The sequence below is a fragment of the Saccopteryx bilineata genome, chromosome 5, assembly GCF_036850765.1.
Source record: "Saccopteryx bilineata isolate mSacBil1 chromosome 5, mSacBil1_pri_phased_curated, whole genome shotgun sequence".
Taxonomy (NCBI): Eukaryota; Metazoa; Chordata; class Mammalia; order Chiroptera; family Emballonuridae; genus Saccopteryx; species Saccopteryx bilineata.
The window spans coordinates 144368338-144383197 of NC_089494.1; the positions used below are offsets into that span (position 1 = coordinate 144368338).

Below are 14860 nucleotides of genomic sequence, written 5' to 3' on the forward strand. Positions count from 1 at the left end.
CCAGTTTTTTGAGTGGACCAGTTGGGTGATCCAATCACAAAGCCAAATTTATTGGTTCCCCTCTCCAGATGGGTTGATGTCAGACAATAACAGACCGTAAAATCTTAAGCAACCTCCCTAGAATGCTTTCCCAGAGGGAGTTGGTACTTGAAGGCTCTGCTGTTGTTTGATAGAATTCTAAAATTTATGATAAAGTTGGAGTTATTCCTGTGGATATGAAGACTCTGAAGTGGTAGAATTATAAAAGAAAAATATCAATTTTATTCTGGGAAACTCTGTTTTTCAACTCTGCTTTTCAACAGTCACTAGTATTTTGTTAGTTTAAAATTATGTGGTCTTATTTAACAGAGAGTTTACAGAGAGGATTTTGAGAAGGAGATTAAAGGAAGATCGTCACTGGATTTGGACAAGACTCCAGAATTTTTACATGTAAAGTACATCACCAACCTTCTGAAAGAGGTATGATCCAATATTTACTATTAAATATTGAAAAGAAAACTAAAAACTAAAGAAATAGTATTTACTTAATGATTCTTTACTAATTCAATGAGTTTCAAATATTAATCTATGAGTCTTTACCTAACTTTGACCTTTGCTAATAGAGTTTTTCATTTTCATATTAGAATCAGCTTTTTCTTAAACTTCCTCACGGCATTCTTAGGATATTTGATATCAGAAATAAGTTGCTTATGTGTGAAGGTCTGGATAAATGGTATATTATTTATAAGTAGTTTGTGTTCTAAGTAGGGGAAAAATAATATATTTTGCATGTAGAACACAGGAACTCATGTCCATTTTTTATTTATTCTCAGCAGGATTCTCCCCCCCCCCAATTAAGTGGTGAATTTGGCTCACAAGTAATGTATAAATTTACTGAGCATCGAGGTCCTCAAATCTAACAATTAAAATTACCATGCTCACCGTCCATCCTTTTACAAGTTTTATGTTTTATTTTTTTAATGGCGACAAAGTAAGTTGAAACTCTTCCAACTTTCTGTTTAAATAGATCTTCTTTATATTAAGGGAAAATATTATAGAACTCCATTTCATCCTGAGTTCTGTACTAAAAGAAGTATCTTAAATCAATGAAATAAATGAGTATAATCTACACAGAACCGCATTATCTTAAAAACCAGGTGCCAACTGGCCTTTATGATTTAACTGCTTTTATGCATTTAATGTGATTCATGGTTATATATTGGGCTAAAGTAGGCATATGGAAGAGGTTTTTTGCTACCATATCTTGTGTTGCTTTCCTTCCTATAAAATATTTTGAAGTTGAAGGCTAATCAAGTAGCAACTTCCTACGCTTATTGACTTTCATTTAAAAAACACGTGCTCTTTATGTGAATTGTAAAAGAGGAATCTTTTTATCATTTACATACAAATGACAGTGTGAAAACTAGTTTGAGATCCAGAAATGACTTTAATAAAATACCATTGCCTTTTTCTTTTATTCTCTTTTTTTTTGAGTGAATCTTTTTTAGATTTATTGGTACAGCGTGTGTACAACAGGATAGGAAAAAGATCCAGAAGTCTATGATTACAAATCTTTTAATTAATTTATAGAGATGTCTAATTTTAAAAAGATACATTTAGTGACTTAATGAAATTGTAATTTCCCTTTCTAAGTGTTAAGTGTTAGCTTTAAACAGTCTTTGCATTTTTTACTTGATTATGATTTTTACATTTATGTTGCCATTTAGAGTGTTCAAAATATCACTTAATGCTTCATTTCATTTGATTTCTCCCAATTGTCCTTTTACATTGATGTAACATTTTTATTTTCATTTTGCTCATGTGGAATACAGGCTCAGTTACTTAATGTCTTCCTGAAGGTTGCATGACCAAATTATTAAAAGAACTCTGACTTTCCTCTGGGTCATTTGATACCAGAGCTCTTTCTAAAAGCACATGCAATGTCTTGTAACTATTAGTTACAATGTCTTGTAAACTATTAGTTAAGCAGAGGGCGAGATAATTTGATTATATGAGACAAAGAGAAAATACCATGAAATGAATCCTAAAATTAACTGAGACATGATTTCTTATTATTATTTGAAGGCTCATCTTTCATCTGTCAAATTAGTCATAAGTGCAACATAGATGAATTAGATTAAGATATTATTTTTATAATGTAATTAGTAAGAAAATAAGAAATTCATTAGGACACTCAAGCACATGTATTAGTTAAGACATTTGGATCTACTTAAAATGTAATATTAAAAAGAGGTGAAATTCACACTATATAATATTGACCTGTAGGAAATTATTTGGTTTTATGAATTATTGAATAAAACAGAAACCTATATTAAAAATTTGGCTACACCTGTCCTTTTGATTTTGTAATTTTCCATTGTTTTTCAACTACATTCTTTTGGTGATTCATATTTTGTAGACAGTTTTCAAAGGAATACTTTAAATAATTAATAAGAAGCATGTATTCTTAAGACCATCCTTGCCATTTAAAGGGAAGGCATTTATTTTAAAATGTGACATTAATGTGATACCAAAATATATTGGAAGAAAAGATGAAAAGGAAAAGACTGATAATAAAGGGAAAAGACTGATAACATGTTTAAAAGAGAAAAGTTCTGTAGGATGTAAGGAACATGAATGCTTGGGAGTCCAGTTCATGCCTTTCCAGAAATAGTTTCTTTTTTCTGTGGTCTCTAGAAAAGAAGTGAAACAGTATATAAGCTTGAAGAGCTTCCTAGTAAATTTCAAATTGTAATATTCTTGTCTCATAGAAGGAATATAGAAAAGATTTGGAAAATGAAATAAAAGGGAAAGGAATGGATCTTAGTTCAGAAGTTCTTGATATTCAGAGAGCAAAACGGGCATCTGAAATGGCTAGTGAGGTGAGTACTGTTATATGTACAGTATTTAACAACTGAGAACGTATGAATTTTTAGCTGATTTTTTTTAACCTACAAATCTTCCTCAAAGATTTTCTCTCTTAATGGATACAAATATAATAGCTTTATTTTTATTGATATATATAAATATATCTATAAACTTTTCTCAAAGTTTTTTATCTTTTAATAGATACAAGTATAAGTAAATAGATATATTTATAAAAATTTTTCTATTATATATATCCCACTGTTTTTGTGTGTAAGTTGATTATGAGTAGCTGTGTCATAGAAATCTTTCCCCAATAAATTTAAAAAAATGATACTTATTGTTTGGCCAGTGACCACCACCATCATGACCATGCAGGTTCTCATTGGATTCGGGCAAATGGTAAAAAAACAGTGGTGCCAAAAAATGGTGCCATTCTATTTATTAAAGTCTTGTACCGGCAGATGAGCAAACAGGCAGGGAAGATGCTTCCCTTTCATTCAGAGCTCCCAAAGCCCCTCAGTTTTGGTTCCACCTCAATACTCCTTCTCTTCCTACAAAACCCAGGATGGGAAAAAAAATCCCTTCTCCAGCAAACATTAGTAATACAATGGCCCCTCTCAAGCTGGCAGATAATTCGTAATTTGCAATCTGCCGCACTGAGGGCAAGCATCACAGCCTTTCACAGATTACACCAGTGGTTCTCAACCTTTTTGAAGTTGGGGTGCATTTAAAATCCTACAAATAATTGTAGGCGCACTATATACATATTTCTGAGAAATATGTTATAATAATTAAGTAAAATATTAAAGAAAAAAATTAAGTTCAAATGTACTTTTATGGTAATTAAACAAAATAAATACAACAAAATTAAATTTATTTTGACATTAAAATACATTCTTATGTTACAGTTTTTTGAGTTATGCTTTTTAGAATTCATAAAAAGGAGTGGTTAAAAATAAAAAAAACAACAGTTATCTTTTTTTTAAACATTTACTCTTTTTTTTTTTAGATTTTATTTATTCATTATAGAGAGCAGAGAGAGAGAGAGAGAGAGAGAGAGAGAGAGAGAGAGGTGGGGGGAGGAGCAGGAAGCATCAACTCCCATATGTGCCTTGACCAGGCAAAGCCCAGGGTTTTGAACCGGCAACCTCAGCATTTCCAGGTTGACGCTTTATCCACTGCACCACCACAGGTCAGGCCAATATCTTTATATATATATAGATACATTCTTAGTAAGATTTAGTAAATTCGGCAGGTCCCAGCGCGAACGTGTTGTTTTTTCATTCTTGTGTTTATGAGAAACATGAGCCTGATGTGTCCTAGTGATTTCTTCAATGTTTGGGCATATATTTGAAAGGCATTCTCATTTCCTTGTCAATACATTGAAAAATTCCTTTCTTTTTACTCTTGTGTTGAGGATAGAAAATCCTAATTCACATAAATAGGATGTTGAAAATTGTAAGAAAATGTTCAAAGCTTTTTTAGATATTGCCACATATTCTTCTTTTATAGAAATCCAAAAGGCTTCAAGAGACAATTCCCTATGTTTAATCATCAATCCATGATTAGTGGATATAGCTGCCAGTTCTTCTTCTGTTAATGTTAAACCAAAATCACTTGAAGATTCCATGAATGAGTTTCTAATCTAATCATATTGTTCAGTGTTAAGTGATGGAAAATACTATAAATTAAATTCTGCCTGTCAGCCTTCAAGTCCTATTTTATTTACACTTAATCTTTGTTCACTTCCAGAATCGAATTCTTTAATATCACGCTTCTTTTTGAGAAATCTATTCCTTTTATTTGGGTGTATTTTTCTAAAAAAAATATAATGATGTGTTAATAATAAACATAATAATGATGTGTTAACAAAAAAAGTGGTATTCCCATAATGAAATGGTATAATAGAGTAACTATATTTATTTTTATATCTGGGCACATGCCACAGACCAGTGCAACTAGTAATTTCAGGTTCCGGGTGGGAATGGTGTGGAATTAAGAAAATACGGGGTTGGGAGGGCCCTGTAATTGCTGTTGGCAGGAACAAAGTGTGCCCAAAAACTGCATCTTGCTTTATTTATAGGGCAAAGTGAGGCCATTAGCAAATCTTAACTTTACACCAATCAAAGGATAGAAGAAACTTGCCTCTAGTCTTTCCAGGGAACATGGGGGATAGTGTAAACAATCCAGCACCACAGCTTAACAGCCTTTTGCAACCTAATCAGGCAAGTGAGGTGGGGGGTTGGGCAGACTGTCAGCTTACAGGCAATTCCCCATACCTCTGTCCCCCCGAAATCTAAACTCCAAAAACCCAGCTGGTTTTTTGGTCCCCAACAGGCACATATTTCTCTGGAATACCATAGGGCACACCTGGAAATCTTCTAGGGTGTACCAGTGCACCCTGGTGCACACTTTGAGAACCATTAGACTACATACACATGGAGCTGTCCAGGCCAATGCAAAATATAAGTGAGCAAACCTAAAAAACATATTTTACAAACTTATTTGCCCAACACTCATTGTCTTCTTTTATTGTAATATCAGAAAAATGACCATTTCCCAATTTTAGAGACAAATCTATATTATAAATCAAAATAAGTTTATGAGATGTAACTTGATCTTGATCTTTTAAACAAACAAAAGGCAGAAATTTGGAAGTTGTGTTATTGTGGTCTGTTGGTGACTGCAGTTTAAATCTCATTTGCTTACAACCCAACTGACTCTCTTAATCCTTGCCAAGAATGCAGCATGAGTCTACTTAAATCTCTTTATAACATGAAAGTGGACACTGCTCCCTTTACATGAAATTTATACCAAAGAATGAAGTGCTTCCAAAGTGCTTTCAGTCTTTTAATTTTTGTTATTTCATCAGTTTGATATCAAATTATGGCACTGTGCTCTGAGGAAAATCTAGCTGAATTTAGCAGTGAAAAAATTCAAAAGCTTTATACCCATTTGTTAATAAACTGTGGCGATGATGATGATGATGATGATGATGATGGCAACTCTATTAGAATGCAAATGATAGAAAGCCAACTCAAACTGGGATAAGCAACAAAAGAAATGTTTTGGCTTATGACTAGAGAAGTGCAAAGATCAAGTGTCCTTCAGGTTGGGATTCAAATAATTTCTCTTCCTCATTTCTCAGCTCTGTTATCTTCTCTGTTGCTTCACTCCCAGGAGGCTGTCTTTAAGTGGTGGCCTATCTTAAGGACAAGAAAACTCATATCTGTGGCCAGTAATCCTAGTGGGAAGTGAGCATTGTTTTCTTATAGTTATAATTTAGGTCCAAAGATTGAATCTCACCAAATCACCTTCTACCTTGTGCCCACACCTGACCCAATCATTGTCTGTGGTCAGGGGAGTGTCATGTGCTGATGACTTACGATGGTTCTCCTGGTCACCCATTTTGTACAGGTAACTTCCTGGGTAGTTTAACAATGTTTTAAGTATAAAATATTGTAAGTTGTTATGTGTTTAAAAAAAATTACATGCATCTTTGACCATATTCATGTTCTTTAAATTAAAGAAACCATTAAAATTATTTTAGCGGAATTGAAAATACATGTGGGGAGTAGGAAAATCAACCTACCCAAATTGTATGGATTGAGAGGAGTTAGAAGTAATTCCTGAAAATAAAATTATGGAACTTATTTGCCGGAAGAAGGAGGAATGAATGGTAGTCAGGTGAACAGAGCAAGATGTTCATTAGGATCTTTGGCTAATACTGTAATATTGTCATTACATATCCTACATTAGTAATTTTCTACAAAGTCTTCTATTATAGTGATATTCACAGGTAGATCTTGTAATCACTTATCAGTCATACTTGGAAAAAATCATCTTAAACTCTCAATGGCAGAGTCTAGGCAGATACAGTTGAATAGCAAAGATGGTAGTAGGAACAGCAATAAATAAGGTCTTAGTGTACAGATACCAGAGTAAAATACCAAAAGAAGCTATCATAGCGATCCTGTATGAAGGACCAGTGTCCCCATTGTGCAGATCATAAACCAGAAATGTTAAGAAACATTCCCAGCATCACATAGCTGTCAAGGCCTCAAAGTTAGTCTTCTTTCTATAACATCCACTCAAACCTGCCTCCCCATCCTCCAGACCCCAAGACAATTGTCAGTGAAAATTCCCACCTGAAAATTGCCTTTTTGCAGTGAAGACTTTAAGAGCTTTATATACTTGCTTTCAGTGAGAACAGTGATTATAGTTCTAAGCAGTTCAGAAAATTTAGGTCTAGGTGATGATTTATGGCAGAAAGTAAGCTGTGTTTTTTTCTTATTCTTTTCTTTATAAATATGTTTAGCCATTTTTTTGTCTCATTGAATACAGATATATTTGTTTCCTGAGTATCTGAATGTTGTAAAATGTTGCTATTTTACAGAAAGAATACAAGAAAGACTTGGAGTCAGAAATTAAAGGGAAAGGAATGCAGATTGGCATTGATACCCTTGAAATACAACATGCCAAGAAAGCTTCGGAGATTGCTTCAGAGGTTAGTAGGGTAAATGATAGAACTCGATTAGTACATGTAATCTTTCAAAGCTTTCTGTGAGTAGTTTAACAGTTTGGAATGGAAGCCATTTCAAATCATCACGCTTATTTGAAAATTTAGTGTCTGTTTTGCTCGTTTCCTTTAAATATATGCAAGAAAACTTGGGAAAAGACATTCTAATAGAATGCACACCCAGGTGCATGTGCACATACTCTTACTTTATCTTATAACAAACTTCATGTTTATCTAGGCTATGAAAAATGTTTTGACACTTTATGTGTTTCTAACATTTATGAAGACTCTAACAAAACTTTGATGGTGATTTCTGGGTGATTTGGTTGCATGTTCTCAAAATATCCTCTGTTGACCTCATCACCATGCCTGTAAATTCTCCAGAGTCAGCATTTGGCATTGAGATATCTGTATCTCAGTGATAATGTTCCTTTGTCTAATACCACTTCTTCTTCATGTAATACATGTAATGATATGATGTTAGTTTAGACATTTTGGCTTAGATGCTATGATATGATAGATATCAGATAACAGAGTTTTAATCCCCATATATAAAAAAATATTTTTAAAGGAACCACCCTAGAATTGGTTCCATACCTCTTGAACTTACCCCCAAACTTTCAAGAATATAAAAGGGTCAGTGGAATGAGAGTGTTCAGGAAGAGATCATTTTATAAGAAGTACATGTAAGAAAAGTTGAGGGTGCAGGTTAAGGGGTGCTACTTACTTATCTTCAGGCTGATTGTGGGGATGCTTCAGTGGGGCAACCCTGAGAGCTGTGATGTGATACTTGCAGTTAGAAGAGCTGGCTCAGCCTCTCTGGAGGGTGGAGGGAGCTGACCGACTGCTGGGGAGTTACTGGTGTGTAGGGATCTGCCAACATCCCCATGGTTTACCAGGGAGATGGGATGGCTATAATTGGATTAGATAAAGAAATGGGATGGCAGAGAATGACTAATAGGCATTCCATTTATAAATGGCAGAGGGAAGACATGCTAAACAAATCTTTTTTTTTTAAATCAAGTGAGAGGAAGAGAGGCAGAAAGACAGACTCCCACATGCACCCCACCAGGATCCACTCAGAAAACCCACTTGGGGGTGATGCTCTGCCCATCTGGGTTGTTGCTCAGCAACCGAGCTCTTCCTAGCCTTGCATAGGACATGGAGCCATCATCAGGGCCTGGGGCCAACTCACTCCAATTGAGCCATGGCTGCAGGAGAGAAAGGAGGGGAGAAGCAGATGGGTGTCTCTCCTATGAGCCTTGACTGGGAATCAAACCTGGGACATCCACATGCCAGGCCAACAACTACCACTGAAACAACTGGCCAGGGCAGCTAAACAAGTATTAAAACTTTCCTTTCACTCTAACCCCAAATTCTTTTTTTCTTCCTGAGAGCTAGCCACTATTATAAATATGTTGTAGAGCCTTCCAGATCTTTATTTATGTATAGATGGATAAACATACATTTGTTCACACACAGATTTAAAAAAAATAAATACTGGATATTTGTCCTAGGCTTGCTTTTTTCTCTCTCTTTTTTTCTTTTTCCAAGTGAGAAGAGGGGAGATAGATGGATTTCCGTATGTGCCCTGACTGGGATCCACTTGGCAATCCCTGTCTTTGACCAATGCTTTGCCCATCTGGAGCCAGGGTTGCAACCAAGCTATTTTTAGTGCCTGAGGTGGAGGCTCCATGGAGCCATCCTCAGCACCCAGAGTCAATGCACTTGAACCAATCGAACCATGGTTTCAGGAAGGGAAGAGAGAGAGAGAGAGAGAGAGAGAGAGAGAGAGAGAGAGAGAGAAAGGAGAAGGGGGAGGGGTTGAGAAGCATATGGTTGCTTCTCCTGTGTGTCCGGACTGGAAATTGAACTTGGGATGTCCATTTGCCAGGTGGATGCTGTGTTCACTGAGCCAACCAGAGCCAGGGCTGCTTTTCTCTCTTAATATCACAGACCCTTTTCTATGTCACTTCATATTGTTCTACCTCATTCTTATAGAAAAATTAAGTGTTCTGTAACATGGATGTGAATATGCAACCATTTACCTTTTGATGTCTCATAGGTATTACAACATGTGAATGGCATATACAGTGTATTATAACAGGGACTCTACATTACACACCTAAATTAGAATGCTTAATTTTTCCTCATAGCTGCTTCCTTCTTCCACCTGCTTCCTAGCACATGGCATCAGTGAAATCCCAGAAATCACTTTAATTCCACCTGTCAGCAGGTTTTATTGACTCTACCCCCCTAGTGGTTTCCTAAAGCCATCTCCTTCCCCCCACCCCCACCCCGCCTGGGCTGCCATCTGTAACACCACGATTATTGCAGTAGATTCCTAACCAGAATTTTGCCCTCTTAGTTTCCATTCTTGCCCAGAAGCCAGAACAGTCCTTAAAGAATTAAATTATGTTATTTCCCCCACTTATAACTTTCTAGTGGCTTCCAGTCGTGTCCACCTTAGACATCATACTCTTTGCTTTGGTGTTTGTGTTCCTCTCCGGCCCATCCTCATACTGCACCCCTCCCCTTCCCATGCTCCAGTCTCCCAGGCCTTCAGTTCCGGCCTCCACAGGTTTTAAGGTCTCTGTACAGCTCCGTTGTTTTCCTGTAAGTCCTCCCCCTGGTTGGGAGAAGTCCTTTGGACGGTTGACTCTCTCTTGTACTTTTTCTGTTATTCATTTCTTAGACGTAATAATACTTTCTTATGGTGACTTCCTTGGGCTTCTGAATAACTATATATTTAGTAACTATCAAATTACTACTTATAATTCTCTGAATTTCTGTCATTTTGAGGATGGGGTGCATCTAGTAAGTTGAAGGTACTGGACTAGTGTATGGGGCAGGGAGGATTCAGGGCTGCAGAAGAGTTTTCAAGTCATCTTCATGGGACCGAGTGTTGAAGTGAAGAGAAAGCACCCTTTTGCTGTAGAGAACAGAAGTTTTGTATTTCACGCTGTTACCTGAGAATGGGCTTGAATGAGATTTGACTTTTAAGAATTGTTGGAATGTCCTGTCTTTCCTTAGTAAATAATAGAGGTAATAAATTAGTTTATTCAATAATATGCTGACTTAGATTTCTTTATGTACCTTGCCTTGTATAATAAGAATATGTACAAATTTAGTTATTTAAAATCTAAGGGGAAAACAGGCCGGAGGGTCAGCTGTTCAATGATTACAATGTAGCCCAAACCAATTTGGGTGATGTTTCTATCTTTGCAATACAGAGATCTCATTTACATATAATCGTAACCCTGTCCCATTTTGCCCAGTTGATAGGTTCTCAAATCCTTTTCAATGAGAGTTTGGGATGAAGCCATAATACGAAGTTAATTGTCTTAAGTAAAGTCAGTGTTGCATGTTGTTATATGAATGATTGGTTCAGAAAGTCAAACCTTTCAGTACCAAAGGGCTTGACCATGTGATTTTCTTATTTTTTATTGAATTTTTTGGGGTGACATGGTTCACAAAATCATACTGGTTTCAAGTGTATAACTCAACAAAACGTATCTGCACACCACATCCTGTACCCATTGCTACAAGCGAAGTGTCTTTCCGTTTCCTCGACCCCCCCTTTGCCCACCGCCCCTACCCCACCTTTTCCCTCTGGTCTGTATCTGTGTGTTTTATGTATATATCATACATAAACAGAAATATGTTCTTTGCTTAATCTTTTTGCCTTCTTTCATCCAGCTTCCAGTCCCCTCCCCCTGACAGCTGTCAGTCTGTTTCATGTGTCCATGCCTCTGTTTCTATTTTGTTCCTTAGATCCACATATAAGTGAGATTATATGGTATTTGTCTGTCTTTGGCTTATTTTACTTAGCATAATGCTCCCCAGGTCCATCTATGCTGTCCCAGAAGCTTTTTTTTTAATATGGCCGAGTAGTGTTCCATTGTGTAATGTACCACAACATTTTATTCACTGATTTACTGATGGACACATGAGTGGCTTCCAAATCTTAGCTATTGTAAATATCACTGCAGTGAACATAGGGGGTACACACATTCTTTCGAATTAGTGTTTCGGCTTTTTTGGATATATTTCCAGAAGTGGAGTTACTGGGTTATAAGGCAATTCCATTAATTTTTTGAGGAATCTCCATACTGTTTTCCACAGTGGCTGTACCAGTCTGCAATCCCACCAGCAGTGCAGGAGGGTTCCCTTTTCTCCACACCCTCGCCAGCACTTATTGTTTGTTGATTTATTGAAGATGGCCAATCTGACAGGCATGTCTTGACAACTCATTGTGGTTTTAACTTGCATTTTCTGATGATTCATGACATTGAATATTTTTTATATGTTTATTGGCATCTGTATGTACTCTTTAGAGAAGTGTCTGTTCAAGTTCTTTGCCTATTTTTTAATTGGATTCTTTGTCTTCCAATTGTATAAGTTCTTTTCTTTCTTTTTTTTAATTAAGTGAGAGGTGGGGAGGTAGAGAGACAGATTCTTGCATGTGCCCCAACCAGGAGTCTCCCGGCAAACCCTCTACAGGGCGATGCTCTGCCCATCTGGGGCCACAGCTCTGTTGCTCATCAGCTGGGGCCAACTCACTCTAACCATTCAAGCCATGGCTACAGAAAAGGAAGAGAAAGAAAGAGAGAGAGGAGGGGGAGGGGAAAGGATCGAGAAGCATATGATTGCTTCTCCTGTGCACCCTGACCGAGAATTGAACTCGGGATTTGCACACATCAGACTGATGCTCTACCACTGAGCCAACCGGCCAGGGCTGAGTTGTATAAGTTCTTTATATATTTTAGAAATTAGCCCCTTATCAGATATATCATTGACAAATATGTTCTCCCATTTGATGGGTTCCCTTTTCATTTTGTTGATGGTTTCTTTTGCGGGGCTTTAGTTTTATATAGTCTCATTTGTTTATTGTTTCCTTTGTTTCCCTTACCCAAAGAAATATACCTGCAAAAATATTGCTATGAGAAATGTCTGAAATATTATTGCCTATATTTTCTTCTAGGATATATATGGTTTTGTATCTTAAATTTAAATCTTAATTTATTTTGAGTTTATTCTTATGTATGGTGCAAGTTGGTGGTCTAGTTTCATATTTTTGCATATATCTGTCCAATTTTCCCAGTATCATTTATTGAATCGACTGTCTTTACCACATTGTATGTTTTTTTTCCTTTATCAGATATTAATTGATCTTAAAGGAATGGGTTTATTTCTGGAGTCTCTACTCTGTTCAATTGATCCATATGCCTGTTGTGCCAATACCATAATGTTTTGATTACTATGGCCTGGTAGTATAGTTTGATATTAGGTAGTGTGATACTTCTAACTTTTTTTTTCTTTCTCAAGATCACTATTGCTATTTGGGGTCTTTCGTAGTTCCATATACATTTTTGAAATATTTGTTCTAGATATGTGAGATATGCCATTGGTATTTTAATATATTTTAATAGGAATTTCATTGAAACTGTAGATTGCTTTGGCTAGTATGGACATTTTAATGGTGTTAATGTTTCTATAAACACAGTATATGCTTCCACTTATGTGTATCTTTCTGAATTTTTTTCTTCAGTATCATAATTTTTCAAGTACAGGTCCTTTACCTCTTTGTTTAAATTTATTCCTATCTATATTATTATTTTATTTTGTTGTTGCAATAGTAAATGGAATTGTTTTCTTAATTTCTCTTTCTGATAATTTACTATTGGCGTATGAAAACCGTGTGCTTTTCTTTAGCCAATGGGACATTAGCAAACATGACTCAAGCAGAGGTTCTACAAGGCAGTGTGCATTGGGACTTGCTCTCTTGAAATGTATATGTCATCATGTTGTTTTAAGCCTTCTACTATAGGGTGTTTTAGAATGTATCAATAACTGACTGATATAAGTGGTGTCCTATGTAGTCTATTTATGGAGCTTTAAAATGCTTTTAGATTTGAAGGTTCATATTTGAAAATTAAATGACATACCTTCTACCATAGGATTTTCGTGGCTGTCTATGACTAGTGCCTCAGTTCTTATATTGTCCTTCAAATTGTTTTAGGATCTTAAAAGCTTACTAAAAACTTAGAGTTCTTTATATACTGCTCATAAAATTAGGGAATATTTTATTGCTTTATATTCATTTTGAAATACCCCCTAATTTTTGTGAGCAGCATAGATGTAGTAATAACTAAATATTATTCTTTTGAAAGTTGAACAGTATTAGTCAAACTTTTATTAAGAAAAGTGAAACTGAAACTCTAGGTGAGTGAAAATAGGCAGATTTTTGAATGGAAGTTAGGAAAAATATAACATTTCTCTGAGATTGAGATTTTTATTTACAATTTCTCTAAATTTAGAACATCACAAATAAGCAAGACATTTACTTTAAAACAGAGACTACAGATCTAGAGAGTACATAAACATTTTGGAAATAACTATTTTAGAAGAAATTTACTTAGATATTGTCAATAGTTTTTTTTTCTCTTAATAAAAAATTTCATTGAAAAATAGCATGCAGACTGTAAAAAAAAAGAAATAAAGAGTAATGGCGGGGTAGGAAGCGATACCGATAAATCTCCCCCAAAACTCAACAAGATCTTCAACCAGAAACAGAAAAACCTATACTTGGAGCTTCCAGATGCTTCGCAATACACCCAAAGGTATGATTGAGTGAAAAATTGGCTAAATATATAACCAAACCCCGAAGGAAATAGGGAGTAAGAAATGCTCCGCCTTCCTCACTAACCTAAACAGGGCGGCTTTCTCTGGTAACTGTGAATATAGAAACTGAGGCGGGCAAAGGGGGTGAATAGATCCAGGCCGCCGCAGCACAAACGGCCGAACCAGGCTGTGGCACAGAGATCCAAGCCGAGGAAAATCTGATCCTGTGGCAACCCGGGCAATACAAGCTAACACTCGCGCCAAACCCAAACAAAGAAAGAAAAGCAGAGCGGCCATTTTACCCTGTCTCCTGGTCGGTGCGCAGTTAGTGGGCGAGAATTTCTTCCTGGGAAAGCCACGCATGGGAGGGAGTGAGAACTAATTCCAACGGTGGAGATTTTCCGTGCTGGAGGGTGTTTCACTCAGAGGGAACCGCGGCCGGCCTCATATCCTGGTTTGCGCACGCAGATAAGGAGTGAGCAATTCCTCCGAGTGCCTCGGCAGTGCGCGCCCGTGTTATCGCACAGAGGGGCAGAGTCAGGGGCCTTTGTGTGGGCCAAAGCGGAATCTCGAGCCACCCCAGCGCCTTGCAAAAGCCGCGCACAGGGACGGAGCGAGACTCAATTCCAACGGTGGAGATTTTCTGTGCTGGAGGGTGTTTCACTCAGAGGGAACCGCGGCCGGCCTCATATCCTGGTTTGCGCGCGCAGATAAGGAGTGAGCGATTCCTCCGAGTGCCTCGGCAGTGCGCGCCCGTGTTATCGCACAGAGGGACAGAGTCAGGGGCCTTTGTGTGGGCCAAAGTGGAATCTCGAGCCACCCCAGCGCCTTGCAAAAGCCGCGCACGGGGACGGAGTGAGACTCAATTCC

General features: G+C 36.9%; 1 protein-coding gene across 8 annotated transcripts in view; it reads left to right on the top strand.

Moving 5' to 3' along the window:
• Positions 1-14860, top strand: part of NEBL (nebulette) — a 501273-nt gene that overhangs the window by 416645 nt on the left and 69768 nt on the right. For 6 of the 8 annotated variants that reach the window (XM_066233811.1, XM_066233816.1, XM_066233814.1 and 3 more), the window contains 3 exons: positions 349-459; positions 2751-2861; positions 7244-7354. The exons of the other annotated variants lie outside the window; for them this stretch is intronic. In XM_066233811.1, coding sequence (XP_066089908.1) covers positions 349-459; positions 2751-2861; positions 7244-7354 — 333 coding nt within the window. The remainder of the gene's footprint in view (positions 1-348; positions 460-2750; positions 2862-7243; positions 7355-14860) is intronic. 8 annotated transcript variants of the gene reach the window in all.